Source organism: Mustela putorius, unplaced genomic scaffold (assembly GCF_011764305.1).
Source record: "Mustela putorius furo isolate JIRA1106 unplaced genomic scaffold, ASM1176430v1.1 tig00003944_pilon_pilon_pilon, whole genome shotgun sequence".
NCBI lineage: Eukaryota > Metazoa > Chordata > Mammalia > Carnivora > Mustelidae > Mustela > Mustela putorius.
In genome coordinates, this window is record NW_025422088.1 from 3570771 (window position 1) to 3586750 (window position 15980).

General features: G+C 34.4%; 1 protein-coding gene across 46 annotated transcripts in view; it reads left to right on the forward strand.

Moving 5' to 3' along the window:
- The window catches only part of PTPRD (protein tyrosine phosphatase receptor type D), a 2277302-nt gene that overhangs the window by 2135187 nt on the left and 126135 nt on the right, over window positions 1–15980 (forward strand). For 37 of the 46 annotated variants that reach the window (XM_045069786.1, XM_045069815.1, XM_045069785.1 and 34 more), the window contains 3 exons: window positions 1492–1582; window positions 6762–6971; window positions 11755–11915. In XM_045069786.1, the coding sequence (XP_044925721.1) occupies window positions 1492–1582; window positions 6762–6971; window positions 11755–11915 (462 nt within the window). The remainder of the gene's footprint in view (window positions 1–1491; window positions 1583–6761; window positions 6972–11754; window positions 11916–15980) is intronic. The other 9 variants (XM_045069791.1, XM_045069803.1, XM_045069826.1 and 6 more) reach the window with 1 other exon arrangement.

Below are 15980 nucleotides of genomic sequence, written 5' to 3' on the forward strand. Positions count from 1 at the left end.
GATAGCTTACATTTACTTTTCATACATAGTTTTAAAAATCCAATGTCTTTAATACTGTGAACACATTTCAGTTCAGATGAGCCACATGTCTAGCTAGTGGCTACCATATTGGACAGTGCAGCTCTAGACTCTGCTTATGGAAACTGAGTCCTTTATCACAGGGTTTTACTGAGTTTATTGCAGGTTTTGTTTTGATGGGAGTAGAAAGAGGCCTTCCTGTATGTGCTACTTGTCTCTGTGATATAACTCAGTGCAAGGTTGGTGCTGTCCATCCTGTGGTCTCTTCTCTTCCCTTTCTTCTTTTCTAAAAGTGTGTGTGCACATATGTGTATATGTTCATTTTTACAAGTCTCCACAAAATAATGGAGTTTTAAAAGTATTTTATAATACAGAGTAATGAAACAAAAAAAGAGCCAGACTATTGCCAAGGTTAAGATATATATATATATATATATATCTATCTTGGGTCATAATTTAATTTCTCTGGATTTGCCTTTTTGTTTACTGTCCTTATACAGTTTTTCAGAGAGCAAAATGATATTATACATTTAATATATTATTTTTAATTAATATAGTATAATATAGTATACATTTAATATAATTCCTGAGAGGAAGCAATTGATGTGGTAGCCATTATACACCTATGTTTAGAGTTCTTATATAGTTACTACCAAAGATCAGGCAGAGTTACAAACCATGAATACAAGAGCAGGATATGCAGTTTGTGGAAATTGCAAAACCATTTTTCAAATAGCCTATATCTACTTGTGAATAGGTACCTTTATACTTAGTAAAATTTTGGTTGACTGTTCTTAATGAGAGTATTCAATTACTTTTGCTCTTCTTATACATTCATTTTTTGAGATCTATTTTTGAAGGCCCTCAGATAGTGGTTGTCTCCAAATTTCTGCAGTATTTATCTTGAGGTTTGCAACTTGATGGGTAGAAAACAATTATATTATTATATAACTGTTATGAAATTATAGATACTTTTTATTTGAATAAGAAATTAAATACATAAAATTATTTTGGGAGTATATAAATGAAATCATTGTCATCATCTGGACATTTGTATGAGCTAAGAGTAATTTTTACTATGCCGTTTCTTTAAAAAACAAATCCTTATAAATTGATGTCACAGAAAATACTTGGTTTGGTAGCTGGTAATGTTGGATTTCAGTGTACTAAACTTGTATGTGCCCAGCACCAGGGTCTTAACAAACTGTTTCTGCTCTGTTTACGATACCTAATAAAGAACAGTCAACCATGGTGGTATTAACCATACAAAATCTTTGAGGTCACACATAATGGTCTACCCATGTTATTTTTAAAATTGAACAAACAGGTGGCTATTCCTCATTAATGGGCAAGTCACTCCGCATCCATAATTTGCCTTCATTCTCAATCACTGGTCTGTGGAAGATTTAAGGACATATCCATATTCTTTTTCCTTTGATCTGACCTTATTTTTGTCTGTCCATTCTTGTGCAGAGGTTACTACATAATAATTGTGCCTTTGAAGAAATCTCGTGGGAAATTTATCAAGCCATGGGAGAGTCCAGATGAGATGGAGTTAGATGAGGTAACTATGTGTTTGTTGGCTATGTCTTTCATTAGTTACTTAATTTATTAAACATACTCTTCCTCTGTATGGAAGGAAGTCTAATCCAGGTGCTGACTTATGGCTGGCTGGTCAGCTATTGGATGATTCAGTGCTATGGAGCTGGTAACCTCTAGGGATCCCAACAAAGAACTTTTTGCTTTAATTAAAAGACATTTAGCTGCAGTAAATCTTACAACGGGTCTAATCTTTGCTGGTTTTAATATTTTGCCCCTTGCCTCTTGTAAGACATGATGCAAGGTGTGGAAGTTGAAGTGAATTGTGAGCAAAGACTTAATCATCATTGTTATGAACTCCAAGGTCTGCTTCATTAGTGTAGTTTTAGCTGAAGCTGTTACAAGTGCTAAATCGCGATTTGCACCAGAATTCAACATCTGACCTGCTATGCGTTCTTGACCAGTTTCTCACAGAATTACACTGATTAGCATGTTTGCCTTATTCTATATTTTGTGGTATTTCAGAATCAAATATGCATTCAACCTCAGGGACAAAAAAAAAAAAAAAGAAAAGAAAAGAAACACATTCCCAATTCTGAGCCAAGAAAGAAATATAGAACAAAAACCAGAGCACACACTAAATAGTATGATTTTAATTTCTGAAATCTTACAACAATAGTAGGTGCATTTTAATTAATACTCTTTTTGCAAAAAAATAAGTTTTTTTGCAAATTAATACATAGTAGGAAGAATAAGCCCTATGTATTATATATTTTATTTAGATGGGAAAACTGATCAGAAATGTTAAGCCATATCCCCAAAGGTCCAAGCAAGTTAATGGCTGTGGTTCAGTCAAATACAGGAGAAACTTTGCTATTTTAACATGATGCTGGTTTGAATCACTTCAGAAAGCAAATTAAAAGGTCCCCATTTGGGGACATATGAGATTTTTATTTGGGGACATATAACCTAAGCTACATCTTATAGCCCAACTTGTTGTATCCAAGTATTTTCTCCACCTTAAATTAGTGCAAACACAGCAAGAGAAAGTAGAAATTCCTTAGCTGCCATATAGGGAAGAGATGTTTATTTCATCCATGTCTGCACTACGGAGACTGTGATCTGATATATGAGGGCTGTTAGCTTCTTTCGGCAGACATACACCCTCTCTAGACACATGGTTCATCTTCACCCACTTCATTTATCTGAGTTAAACTTGATTGAGTTCATAAGGGGAGATGAGTTCAAGGTTAGAATTATGTTTTTATTTCAGTATTTTATGATTACATAAGCATTGGAGGGGTATAATTTGGGATAAAATTTCAATAATGTCAATTAATTTATGTTATAATTTTTTCTGTTAATAAAGCAGGAACAAAATCATTTGAACAATATGAACAAAATCATTCCTATGTTAGAGGAATAGTAATCTCCCATCTGAATGTGAAATGTCAACTGATCTTTTGAGAATTTTTTTTAAAGATTTTTATCTATCTAATAGAGGGACAGAGAATGAGTGAGAGAAAGAGAGAGAGAGAGAGAGAGAGAGAGAAGGGGTAGGAGGAAGGGCAGAGGGCGAAGTAGACTCCCCACTGAGCAGGGAGCCCAAAGTGGGGTTTGATCCTGGGACTCCAGCCATTTAACCTGAGCTGAAGGCAGCCATTTAACCAACTGAGCTACCCAGGTACCCCCCCCTTTTAAATTTAAATTCAATTAGCCAAAGTATAATACATCATTAGTTTTTGATAGTCAGTGATTTATTAGTTGAGTATATCCCCCAGTGCTCATCATATCATGTTCCCTCTTTATATGTGATCCTTTTGTAAAATTTCGAAGTAAGGCATGCTTTTACTTGAAACTGACTAATCAGTTAATTTTGAGATTGATATTACTTACTATTTTAATCAGCTCTTGAATAAATTACTGAATTTAAATGTAAAGGTAACTTGTAGAATCTATGAATCTTTCCTCATGTTAAAAGCAAGAAACAGAGCTCCTGGGTGGCTCAGTGGGTTAAGCCTCTGCCTTTGGCTCAGGTCATGATCTCAGTGTCCTGGGATTCAGTCCTGTGTCATACTCCCCCCAACCCCCCCACGCCCCATGGTGCTCCCTACTCAGCAGGGAGCCTGCTTCCCTCTCTCTCTCTCTGCCTCCCTCTCTGCATATTTGTGATCTTTGTCTGTCAAATAAATAAATAAAATCTTAAAAAAAAAAAGAAAAAGCAAAAAACGAGTTACCAAAGAAGTAAGATCCAATCCAAAAATGATGTCAAATACTTTTAAATAATAACCTTTTCCTAGAAGTAGAACCATTTGCTAGCAATAGGAAGCTGATTCTTTTTTATAGCCAGGTTTTAACCTCCAAAATGCACGGCAATGCTAATGGATTAAAGTATAGAGCTATATGACATTGAACTTTCCTGCAATTAAATTCTATGGGTCTGTGCTGCTGATTCCCATAACAAAGGGCCATTTTAATCATCCCACAAGTTGTGGTGCATTAATCTGTATAATAGTTTGATAAAGAACATTTATTAATTCAAAATTTTGGGGTCAGGATGGGTTGTTTCCCACTTTTCTTACCAATATAATTGAGACCACATTGTAGAATTAATGGTGGAAGAAATAAGATATGCATTGACTGGAAAATGAAAATTATTTCTGATAAAAAACTAAAGCCCTTGATATATCTTTTGGAATTACCTCCAATACATTTTGTAGCTATTGTGTAGGGGAACAAATGAAACTAGGCTATGGCCTCACTTTATGCTTACTCATCCAGTTTCTGATCCCTCCAGACATTTTTCCCCCTATCATGGCTAATAAAAGCATTGTTGTAATTTTATCTTTAGCTTGGTACTGCCAGCTTTGACAAAGCAGTGTTTCTTTCTTAAATGAATTTGACCAAGTGATTTTTTAGAAAGACCTATAATTCAAATCATTTAAACTATATCATCGAATATAATGGTGGCCTAAGGGGATTTCCACATGTATGCTTCACATCTAGGCCCATAAAAAATGGAAAGAGGCTTCCTAAACAGAGTTACTCTCAATATTATCTTCTGAGCTCATTCATCTTTTGTCTGGAGATAATCTCCACATAATAAATTCATGCACTGGAACTTCTGTTGTCAAGGACAGACTGGGCAGAGCAGACGTTCATAGTCAAACTGAATTTTGGACAGAATGACTCAGAAAATATTAGTTATATTTAATTCAGGGCAGGTCTTATACTATATTATATCATAAGCTTTTTGTTGCCTTTACTTCAAAGGCTTGCTGCTAAATGATGTGGTCATTTGTATTTGTAACTTCAACATACTGGGTAGCTTTGGTGTCATCTAAGCATGCTTGACCAATGTAAAGTATAACCCAGAAAGCATCCTGCAGAAATTAGAGCAACCTATAGGGGCAGAGTTGATATTCCAGGTTTGACCTTAAGGAATGGCCACATTACATCTAAGGAGCACCAAAAAATCCAAATATTTTATTCTAAGGTACTTCCTCTAAGTCTTCTAAAGAAACCTTAGCAAAAAGGTACTTGTGGGGATGACAGTGATGTGGATGAATTATGACAGTTGCATACGTGTGAAATATGGATAAAATCAAGGTAGGGTTTGATCAGTGAAGTGGAAGAGGGGAACATAGTAACATAAACAACTGATGGTAAATATTTCTGATTTAACCAACTTCAAAAAGCTGTTCAGCTCATCTGTAGTACATTTATCCTTAAAGTAATGGCTCATTGTTTACTACATATCAATAATAATATTCATAATGACTTTTCCAATATACTGTTAAATATTTTGTATCAGAATTTTTAAAAAATAACATGTTATAGTTCATGTAATTTTCATTGCATCAATAAACTCAAAATTAAAGAAAATATTAGAGCATTATAAATTGAATTCAAAACAATGTGGGCACAGATGACCTGTATAACCCAAAGAGTGTTCACATGTTTGATTTGCATTTGGCCAGCTGAATGCATTTATAATCCTGTATAGTATGCCATCAGGTTCCCAACATAAGGATTTAACGTTTGCTGTATGTAGACTCTGCAGCCATTATCACAGAAGCCTGGCCTTGGGAGCTAAGCAAATATCACTCCTTTGGTTTTTGATCTCTGATTCCACTTATATAACAAGAGTAGCAAATAATTTCACCATAATGTTCCCATTAGTACCTTAACTTTATTTATTGAGTCAAAGACAATTTTCAACAACAAAAAAAAAAGTATCATGGACTGCTGTAAACCTTTTCCCTGGTTACGCCTTGTGAAATACCAATATATTTAAGGGAAGAAGACAAAGCTAACTTCAACATTACTTTGAAATCATTTATCATGAAATACCACTAATATAACTTTCTAATGAAAAAGGTGAAGGCCAAACAGGAATATTGAAACATAAGTTCTACCTTTTTCTTTTAAAGATACATGAAGGATTTTTGTGTACATGTGTATGTTTGTTTTCTTCAGGGTAATATTAAACTTAATGTTTATCTACCCTGCCTCTTTCACCTGGGAAGAAAATTCAACGTCTCCAAGGAACTATCAGCTCCAGAAAAGTTAATGTGACTATAAATGGGAGGAATAAACAAAAAGGTTCTTTAAGGAGCTAAGAAACCAAGTCAAGCCACAAATTATTAAATGAGTGACAATGTCTATTTAAAATAAGTTTCAATTAAAACTTGGTCATTGGATTCTATTTCTGGTGATTTGAGGGAATTTGTATTGTATAAATGATCTCATTACTAAAAAGCCTCTAACCTCTCCCCAAATTGATCATAACTGATGGCTTCAAATGAGGTTACTATTTGTTTGATAAGTAGCAGTAATAAAGCCTGCATGGCAGGCTTTTGTGAATCAAGCTGACTTTTTATTTAGGTTATAATGCACTCTTGCCCTTTGAGAAGATTTCATTAGAGTAGACAATCATATGAACTACCATTGAAGGAAGGGTCTAATCGTCCTGTGTTTTAGCCTGGACCTTGCAAGAGCAGTCTAACACCTTACTTTAACAGCAAGACAAGCATTTGAAATATAGAACTGAGATTTAGTGATGCTGACATGGTACATGAAATGTGTACAAATTGTATTTGAGCTGTTCCCAGGCCTGAATTAATTTCTCCCATTAAATAGTCATTAAGTTGGGTTATTGTTGTTTACATTTCTTTTTCTGTTTCCCACTTTTTTCCCTTAAGCTGCTTAAAGAGATATCTAGGAAACGCAGAAGCATCCGATATGGGAGAGAAGTTGAATTAAAGCCATATATTGCTGCTCACTTTGATGTTCTACCTACTGAGTTCACCCTGGGGGATGACAAACATTATGGTGGATTTACAAACAAGCAACTCCAAAGTGGTCAAGAATATGTCTTCTTTGTGTTAGCAGTGATGGAACACGCAGAGTCTGTAAGTTAATTGTTCTGGCATCTCTTTCCTTTGGTATTCTTCCTTATTTCACCAGAATATGGCTATTGAGGGAGAATATGTAGATATATTCACCCTAATTATTTCTCATGAACTCCTAGTTATTTCTCATGAGCTATCATTAACTTAAATGGAGCAACTACTCTTTAAATACTGCTGAGTAAGCTGCTTGAGATTTCATAATAAACAAGGCCATGTCTCTAATGACATGGAATTTAGGTGGACTTTATGGCTTCTGAAGTGTCAAATTATTAGGATATTGTTCTTGAAACCATCAATGTGACACATAAGGAAAAGAGGGTGATACCCATCACTGCTCAAAATCTCCTTCGTCGTCCTTTAAAAATGTTCTCAGAGAAGTTCATTTGATTGCAATAGGAACTATCAAGTTCTGAAATTAAACATAGTGTATTTCCAGGTATTCAAAAATACTGATTGAGGGTGATTGTGTTTTATTCTCCTGCAGCTGCCAGCGAGCCCACATTTTCTACCCAGATTCATAGGAAGGTCTATCTAGGAAAAAGGCAAGCACAGTCAGCTTCTTTAATTATAGCAATTTACCAATGGCTTTATCAGTGAAAAGCCAAGAATGTTAGAAAATAATTCAATAAAACAGAGAATTCCTAAGGTACTCTAAATAATGAGTTGTCTCCTTTTATGTAATTCATCTTGCTCTTATGTCGTTTTATGCTTCAGCTGCTGTACTGTTAAAAAGGAGAGAGAGGGAGAAAGAGAGAGGGAGGAAGAGAAATTGTAGCTGGGAAGGGGTGGGGGTGGATTTGGAAGTGGCAGTTCACATTAACATTTAATATACATATTCTAATATCTTTCTAATAGGCGCCTAAAACTGACAGGCGTGGCAGCTCGATTGGGCCAGTCACTTCCCGTATAGAGGAAGCCTGAGATGTATCAAAGATTTCTTCACCTCAGGTGTTAGCATATACAGTTGGGGCTTCTCTTCAAATGACTGAAGGAATTCCCCCATGGAAAATCAAAACATAAAGGCAGCCTTTATGCCTGGTTTACCTTTGTGCACAGAATGTCATTTGAAAACAAAGTGACAGGCTCCCTGGAATTTTAATGCACGGATATGCTTTCTCTTTTTAGTTGAAGGTTTTAAGTCAGAACATCAAGGGAATAGAATGTTAGAAATCATCTTTTTCTTTTTTCTTTTTAATGGCTTTTAGATATTTGAACTAATTTTCTTTGCATAGCTCTAAGACGTTTCAGAAAGCACATTCAGACCATTGAGGCAGATCAGAGAATTCAGCAAAGAGAAGCCTCAGCGGACAGTGCGGGCTGATGGTACCACTGTCAGAGACTCTGGTTTGAATTCTCCCAGATGTTCCTAGTGTTTAGATATATAACCAGTGATGAAGAGTCTACCCCATCCCTTAGTATGTCATTTCACTGTCTCATTAATTATGCAATTTGGACTTTTTCCAAATAAATTATCTGAATTGTTCCTTTCCTACATCAACTTTCTCAGCAGTGTTCTTTATGTGCGGTTTTCAGGCTAGCACCTAGTTTACAGAGAAAACTTGTATCTAACTAGTATAATGTTGGTAGTCATGCCATCAAGGTTTTATGAAAAATAGTCAAGCACCTAACCACTCCCAGGCTAGGCTGAGAATTTTCATAGAAAATATCACCCCCCTCAAAGATGTGAGTTTTTCCTAGTAAATTACTGCTTCATATTAAGAGTATCGGAGGACTGATTTAGAAAGACCAAAGGCTATCACCCCCATGCTTTGAACAAGTTTTAATTTTCATGAGGCTAGTATCATTTTATGGTTTGGTTTTGTTTTCTCTTCATTTTCACATGTTTCTATTTCCTGATTGGGGATGAAAGTCTGTGTGCTTTGGGAAAACCTCTGCCTAGATTTGTATCTTGGTTGACCAAAATGATTATCTCAAAGACCCTTGGTAAAGAATTTCAAATCACAGAGTTTTGTTTACTTTTGTCTGCCAAACAGTTTGAGTGTGACCTACAAGATAGAAAGGGGAAAGCATAAACCAAAACAAACAATTATGCTTATATAAAGAATCCTGTTTCTTGGATATTTAGTGTCTTTGCCAAGTCCTTACACTGTACATATCCTTTTTTTAGCTGCTTCTGAGAAGGATGGAAATGTACTGAATTTTTATCTTTTGACACATTAGCAAATCTGGAAATGTAGTCAGTCTCTTTCCTAAGTACAATGGAGAAAGTGGGATAGAAGAATAGAAAACAAACATTTAGGGGGGTATATGCCCTCCAGATTGACCATTAAGCTTGCTGCACTTAAATTCAGAATCTATGCCCTAAATTAATTCTTTAAATGTGTATGAAAAAATAGATATACTTCATATTTCATGGAGAAATGAGAATATTCTCCATGTCTTGATAAGATCAGCCATTTGAAAATATGAACATGTTATTTGCTGAAGATTTACTGGGAACCCATTAAATGCAAACCTCTGTGCTAGCTATTTAAGTGTACAAACGCAAACAGTATATAAATCCCTACTTTCCTGGAGTTTATAGTTTCATTAAAGGAAATAAGGTGTATGCACACATACAAAAGGAAAATAGAGTTTGATGAATACCATTAAAAAAGAAATAAAGAACATCTAAACTTGTATTCTCCAATTGTTTTATAATATGTATTTATTGTTTAATAAATCTAGAAAAATGTTTATTAAAAATAAAATAAAATCCTTATAAAAAAAGAAATAAAGGACTACCTGAAATTTTCAAAATTATTTTTACCTGTATTTTGTGAAATGATTGATTATTTCCAGTTATGGAGCAATAGCTTCCCTGGAGGCAGTATTTCAGTGGGGCCTTGGAGATCAGTCAGATTACAGGAGCTAAATGTTGAGGAACTTGTGAAAGAGTTAAAGAGAGAGAATTGAGCATGTAGGGAATAGTAGGGAGAAGCTCACTATGCTGAAAAATGTTGTGTGTGATACAGAAGGTTAAAACAAAATCATAGAGGCCCTTAAAATCCATGCTAGAATGTCTATGGCTTATTTAGGAATCACCAGAGAGCCTCCTGAAGGTTTTATAGCTACAGTTTAGGATAATAACTCTAGCAGCAGTAGAGACTGGTAGAGGAAAAAAGAAACTCTTGGTATGCTCTGGGTGGGCAAGAATGAGGTCCTGAAGAAAAGTGGTACCCATGAGACTGGGAAGAGTGTAGAGTGACCTGAGGGTCATTGGCAGAATAAATTCAGTAGTTTTTCATTCCTAGGTATTGAGAGGATGAGACAAATTAGCAAGTTGAAAGGAAGATCTATCCAGGAAGTTGGGAAATGGTACATGCAATTCTTAACTTTCAGGTAGATGTAAGAATCTCTAGTAGTAATTGGAAATGAAGGTCTGGGACTTAGCAAAGTTTCTGACTTTGGGAACATTAATCAGGAAGTAATCTGCATCGAAGCTGGTAGTTAAAGGTAAGGATGATCTTGGCAGAGAAGGGAGAACATGAGTAGCAGAAAATAAAACTTACAAATTCCAACACAGGTGGATTCGGAGGTGGTCATGATCAGTTGGCAAGATTAGAATGCGACCAGTTGAATAAAGAAAGAAGTAGGAGAATCAGTGGAGGAGTTTCAAATAAGGCTCAATCTTCTAGGGAAAATCTGGAAAAGATATCTGGAAGGGAATGAATAATGATAATTTGATTTAGCAAATGAGAAAGCAGAGCAAGTGGTAGTGCTGGAGTGAGAAGAGATGAGGAGCTAGTGGCAGGACAGGTGGGGCAGCACATAGGTGTGGATTGGTCTCTATTGGAGAAAGAAAGTCTAGGGATCTTATATGGGGGGACAGAGTCAAGAGAATACTATACTAAGCCTGAAATGAGACATAGGATGTTATAAAAAAAAAAAATGTTATAGTACTCAGTCCATTCCTTCACCAAGTAACTATATATTTTTCCCAAATTCATTTAGGGAAAATTAACAAATACAAATATGTATTTAAAGTGTACAACATGATGATTTGATGTACAATGTACATTGTGGAATGGTTACCGAGATCAAGATCATCAACCTAGCCATCTGCTCACATAGTTAACTCTTTGTGTGTGTGTGTGTGTGTGTGTGTGTGTGTGTGCGTGTGTGCTGAAAAATACTTAACATCTACTCTCAGCAATTTCTGAATATATAATACTGTGTTATTAACTATAGTCACCATGAAGTACATTAGATCCTCAGAAATTCTTATAACTGATGTTTTGTACCCTTTGACCTACATGTCTCCATTTCCCCTTCCCCCAATACTGACATTTTTTCTATAAAGATTTACTTTTTAAATTTGTTCTCCTTAACTGGCTGATAATGTCGTTAGGGCTGAAACTATAATATTTCTGTTGATTTTCACATAACATGTAACACCTTGGCACAATGTAAATGCTCATTGAACATTTTGTAAATGGTTAACTGTTTTCATTTACACTTCATAAGACCATTTAATATGTCATATATAGATCCCAAAGAAAATGTGTCTGCAGAGTAATTTATACCATCAAAAATGATTTATTAGAAAATATTTCACTGTACAAGGAAATTTACATTGCAAAAGCTCTTTACCTTTTCCTCCTTCCTCCCTTTTCTCCCATTTCTTCTCTCATCCTTTTCCCTCCCCTCCTTTCTCACTGACATTGTTTCATACACTTAACATCGCATCCACTAAGTTCTGAATTTTTGCTTCTTCTAATGGTATAGATATACTTGAGAAAACCATTAGTTTATAAGTAATACAGACTCTGTTTTTCCTCAGAAGATGTATGCAACCAGTCCCTACTCTGACCCTGTTGTGTCAATGGATCTGGATCCACAGCCAATCACAGATGAAGAAGAAGGCTTGATCTGGGTTGTAGGTCCTGTCCTTGCGGTGGTCTTTATCATCTGCATTGTCATTGCTATCCTTCTTTATAAAAGGTAGGTTTGCCCAATGTTTCTATTGTAGTCTTGGTAATCCTTCTATGGTCATTATGTGGTTACTATTAATGAAGTACTTCGGTGTAGTCTCCACAACCATTGGAAAATGTTTCCATTGGATTAGAATGAAATGTAAAATTGTGCTGTTTCAAATCCCATTCAAGTGTGGTATAGACTTTCTTGACCAGCATTCATGGATCCTTGGTTTTATGAGCTACTTTATGCATTAGGAGCACTTTGCATGGCACTTTGCAAGAAATGAGTACATTCATAAGCAGATAATTCCAAACTTGCATCTGAAAGCTTTAGATGATTAATTGCTCAATTTCAACATAGTTTAAGAAATGCTATTACAAACCTACACATTTATTCCCATTCCACATGTTTAATGAGTGCATGAGCTAAGATTTTTTTTCCTGTAGCTATTTCTCAAAACATTGAAAATAACTAAAATTTGAAGATAAAGGAAGGAAAAATGTGAAGAGAATTTTTTTTAATCTTTCTCTTTCTATAATCTTTATTCCAATAGTGAATTCTATTTGAGTCCAAGAAGGAATATAAGGTACCGTTTTCCTTTAAAAAACTAAAACCACAAACCTAGACCTTTATACTCCCAAGTTTTGATCCAAATTAAATGGATTTGGATCCATTTTGGATCCATTTGATGCAGATCATCCACATGTACCACCATGTTTTCTGATCTTCCACACTTTATCAGTTACATTTCTGCCTTATTTAGAGTAAGCTAGATTTCTCCCCTAGACTCAGTCAGTTGGAAAGGGTACATTAGTAATTCTTTCCCTAAATCCTTTCTGACTTACAAAGTATATGATCTTAAATATATAAAATTATAAAAATTAACATATATAATAAATTCTCTTAAATGTGTAGAATGGCTAAATTCTAAATTATCTCCCTTTATATCACTTTTTTCTTTTCTTCCAATCCAAATTTTATTTTTATGAAACTTTAATCTAGTTTTAATATAGTAATTTTTAAGCTTATAATAAATTGATAACCATTTTTCTTTGTAGGATGTCATCTTTCAGAATGCTACTGTGAAGATGATATCTTCCCTGTACTGTGAAATAGCCCCCTCCCCCATAAACTTGACTTTCAAAATCAGATGAGAATGTCTTTGTTTTGATTCTTACTGACATGCTTCATCTGATAATCTTGTTTTCATTATCTCTTTTTCTTATTTATCTAGCTCCCTTCACTGGGTTTATATTAATTATTTCTACCTATATTCTTTTGTTAAGCATGTTCTTCTTATGTTCCTAAAATAGTCTTTTTTTTTTTTTTATAACCACTTCTCAACTTAAAAAAATATCCTTTAAGACACTTGTCCTTTACAAAACTTTCTCTTAACATGCTGTGTTCCATTTTATTTCAATGTAAAGAGAGGATTGAAAGAGAAGAAAAATAAAAGAAGGAAGTTCATAACCATAACCTATTAAATTGTCTCTCCTATTTTAGACTTAGGAAGAAGGAAAAGAAATATCTATCATTTTTTTTTTTCTGATCACTGTCATCACTCAGTTATCCACACGATAAGATGGCTGAAAAAGCAAGTAATTTAAGGCCAAACTCTCTCTTAGACGATGGTTTCAATCTCCCCATCCGCATATTATATCAGTGTGTATTGAGTTGTGTCTCTTGTGGGCAGGAAGTACAAGGTGCCTACATGCCCCAGAACAATAACAAATCCTGAGTGGGTCCAAGCAGGAGCTGATATCCTGTGCTGTTTATATGCTACACTCATGAGCAGAAAAGAATATAAAAATAAAAGACTAAAAGTAGAATTATCTTTGTTTTCTGTGATATATATTTAGATGGCCAAATCCTGCTGTGGGAGTAAGATGAGAAAGTGCTTGTGGATGGTTACATTTCTAGACCATGGCACGTGACATTTTGTGATTTTCCAAAATGAACAAAATGCTTGTTGTATTTTTTAAGTTGTGTTTCATTTGGCTATATCTGGCTATCATTAAGTCATGTCACTTTACAGAGATGCGTGTGGCATTTGTGAGTTATGTAAATGTGAAGAAATAAGATTATAACCTTGATAATTTTTTAAAGATTTATAACTTAGTGTTCCTTGCCTGATGTGCATGTGCTTGAGGAAAAATTCAACTCGGTTATATGTTTTTTCTAATCCTTCAAAAAAAGCATCACATTTAAAGATTTTATGACTCTGTTAAAATAGAGTTGCATTTTAGTGTGTGCATATGTAAGCATGGTCTAATGCAATTGTTGGGAAATGCACACATCCTCGAATGCTAAGTATATTTAGCCAACCATCTGAAGGCCCATGAAGCGTTTCTGAAATAGAAATGCTTGCTTCAGCAGTAAAGAACATTCCTGACTTGAAATTCAAGTAGACCCAACAATGTCCTTCTTGATTATCATGATGCAGTTCAAGAGGAAATCTTCTGTAGGCAATGAATAGTGTCTTTTATAGCTTAGATTCTGAGCAAAGTTAATTATATAATAAATACTTCATTCCTCTTTTTAGGTGTCTTTCAGTTTATACATAGGTCATCAGTAATGACTCAGAATTGAATATATCATTATTATTATTGTTATTAAATATTATTAACTCACATTATCTTGATAATACCATTTGTCACACACACGTGCTTACTAAACTACTTGCCATAGGAGTAGGTCTAGAGCTGTGGATGGGTTATTCATATAAAAAAGCATATTTTATAGATCTGTGTGAGGAGACAAGACTTATTCCTGTTAAGAATATTGATGTGAAACTAGTACACTCTTTTATCTGGCATTATATTTATATGACTTTAGTTTTAATCTAGTAATTTGTAAGCCTATAATACATTGATAATCAGTGACAAAACATCAACTGAGACTTTATAAGAACCTTGAAATTCCTGCTGAACCATAAGAAAATTAAAATATATTTGGTAGGTCTTTAGTGTAATGAATTCTCTTGCCCTGTGATTTTTTAAATTTATTCTCTATATATGATGTACACAAACTTTCAAAATGTGAATTATAGAGATTAGATGGTAGGAAGGATTAGAAAAACACTGATCAGGGAATCAGGGAACCTGAGTCCTAGCTCTGTGACTAGGTAACTAATTGGGGTAGAAATTCACGTTAACATTCTGGGCCTCAGTTTCCTCGTTTATGAAGTAAGTATGTAGACTAGATAATTGAACCTTTTTAATAATAATGTTCTTTGTGTAAACCTGGTGATTCACAGACCAGTACCCCTGGGGATAAAAATATATGTTTATAAAAAAATAAAAAATTTAAAAAAAAGTCAAAAGACAAAAAAAAAATACATTTAATAATATTTTCAAAACTGAAAACAATTCTTTATGTCATAACTATAACTAACATAACCAGTAACTATTAAAGTAGTAAAACACATTGATATGTATGATCCTATCTGTGTTCACACAAAATAAAAATGGGCATGATGACTGGAAAAAAAAATAATAATATTCTTTAATCTGACAACATAAAAACCTAAATAATAGAATTATTGATATAACATTTATGCTTCCAGTGTATATATGTTTTTAAAATATGACTCCAGTTTGTTCTCCATTTATCCACCCCACAAAAGGGAAAATAAAAGAAACCATAAAACAAATGAACACTTAGATATCCATCTTGTTCCATGTGTAAGGCTTTTTAGTCATTAGTTCTAGCATGGTCCAGGAATTATTTATATAGAATATATTTAGAAAATAAAACGTTAGCCTGACTTTATGGGAATGAATTTCAAGATGGATGAGAAGTATTTATTATGTACTATGGAAGAAAAGAAAATATGGACTAGCAGTTCAGAAGGATCTAAGGCACTATTTAAACAAAATTAACATCTTTAAAAAGTAATAGTCAAACTTAAATAGATATTGTGGAAAGAGTGAATAATTCCCATGTCCACCTGTAGATGTTCATGTATGAAAGCCATGGTATAGATGGGATGAAAACACAGACTTCAGCTTTTGAAGCTTTCCCCCAGTTCCATCATTAGCCACTTCCTGTGGACTGTGCCTTACTAGTCTTCTCATTGTGTGCCAACTT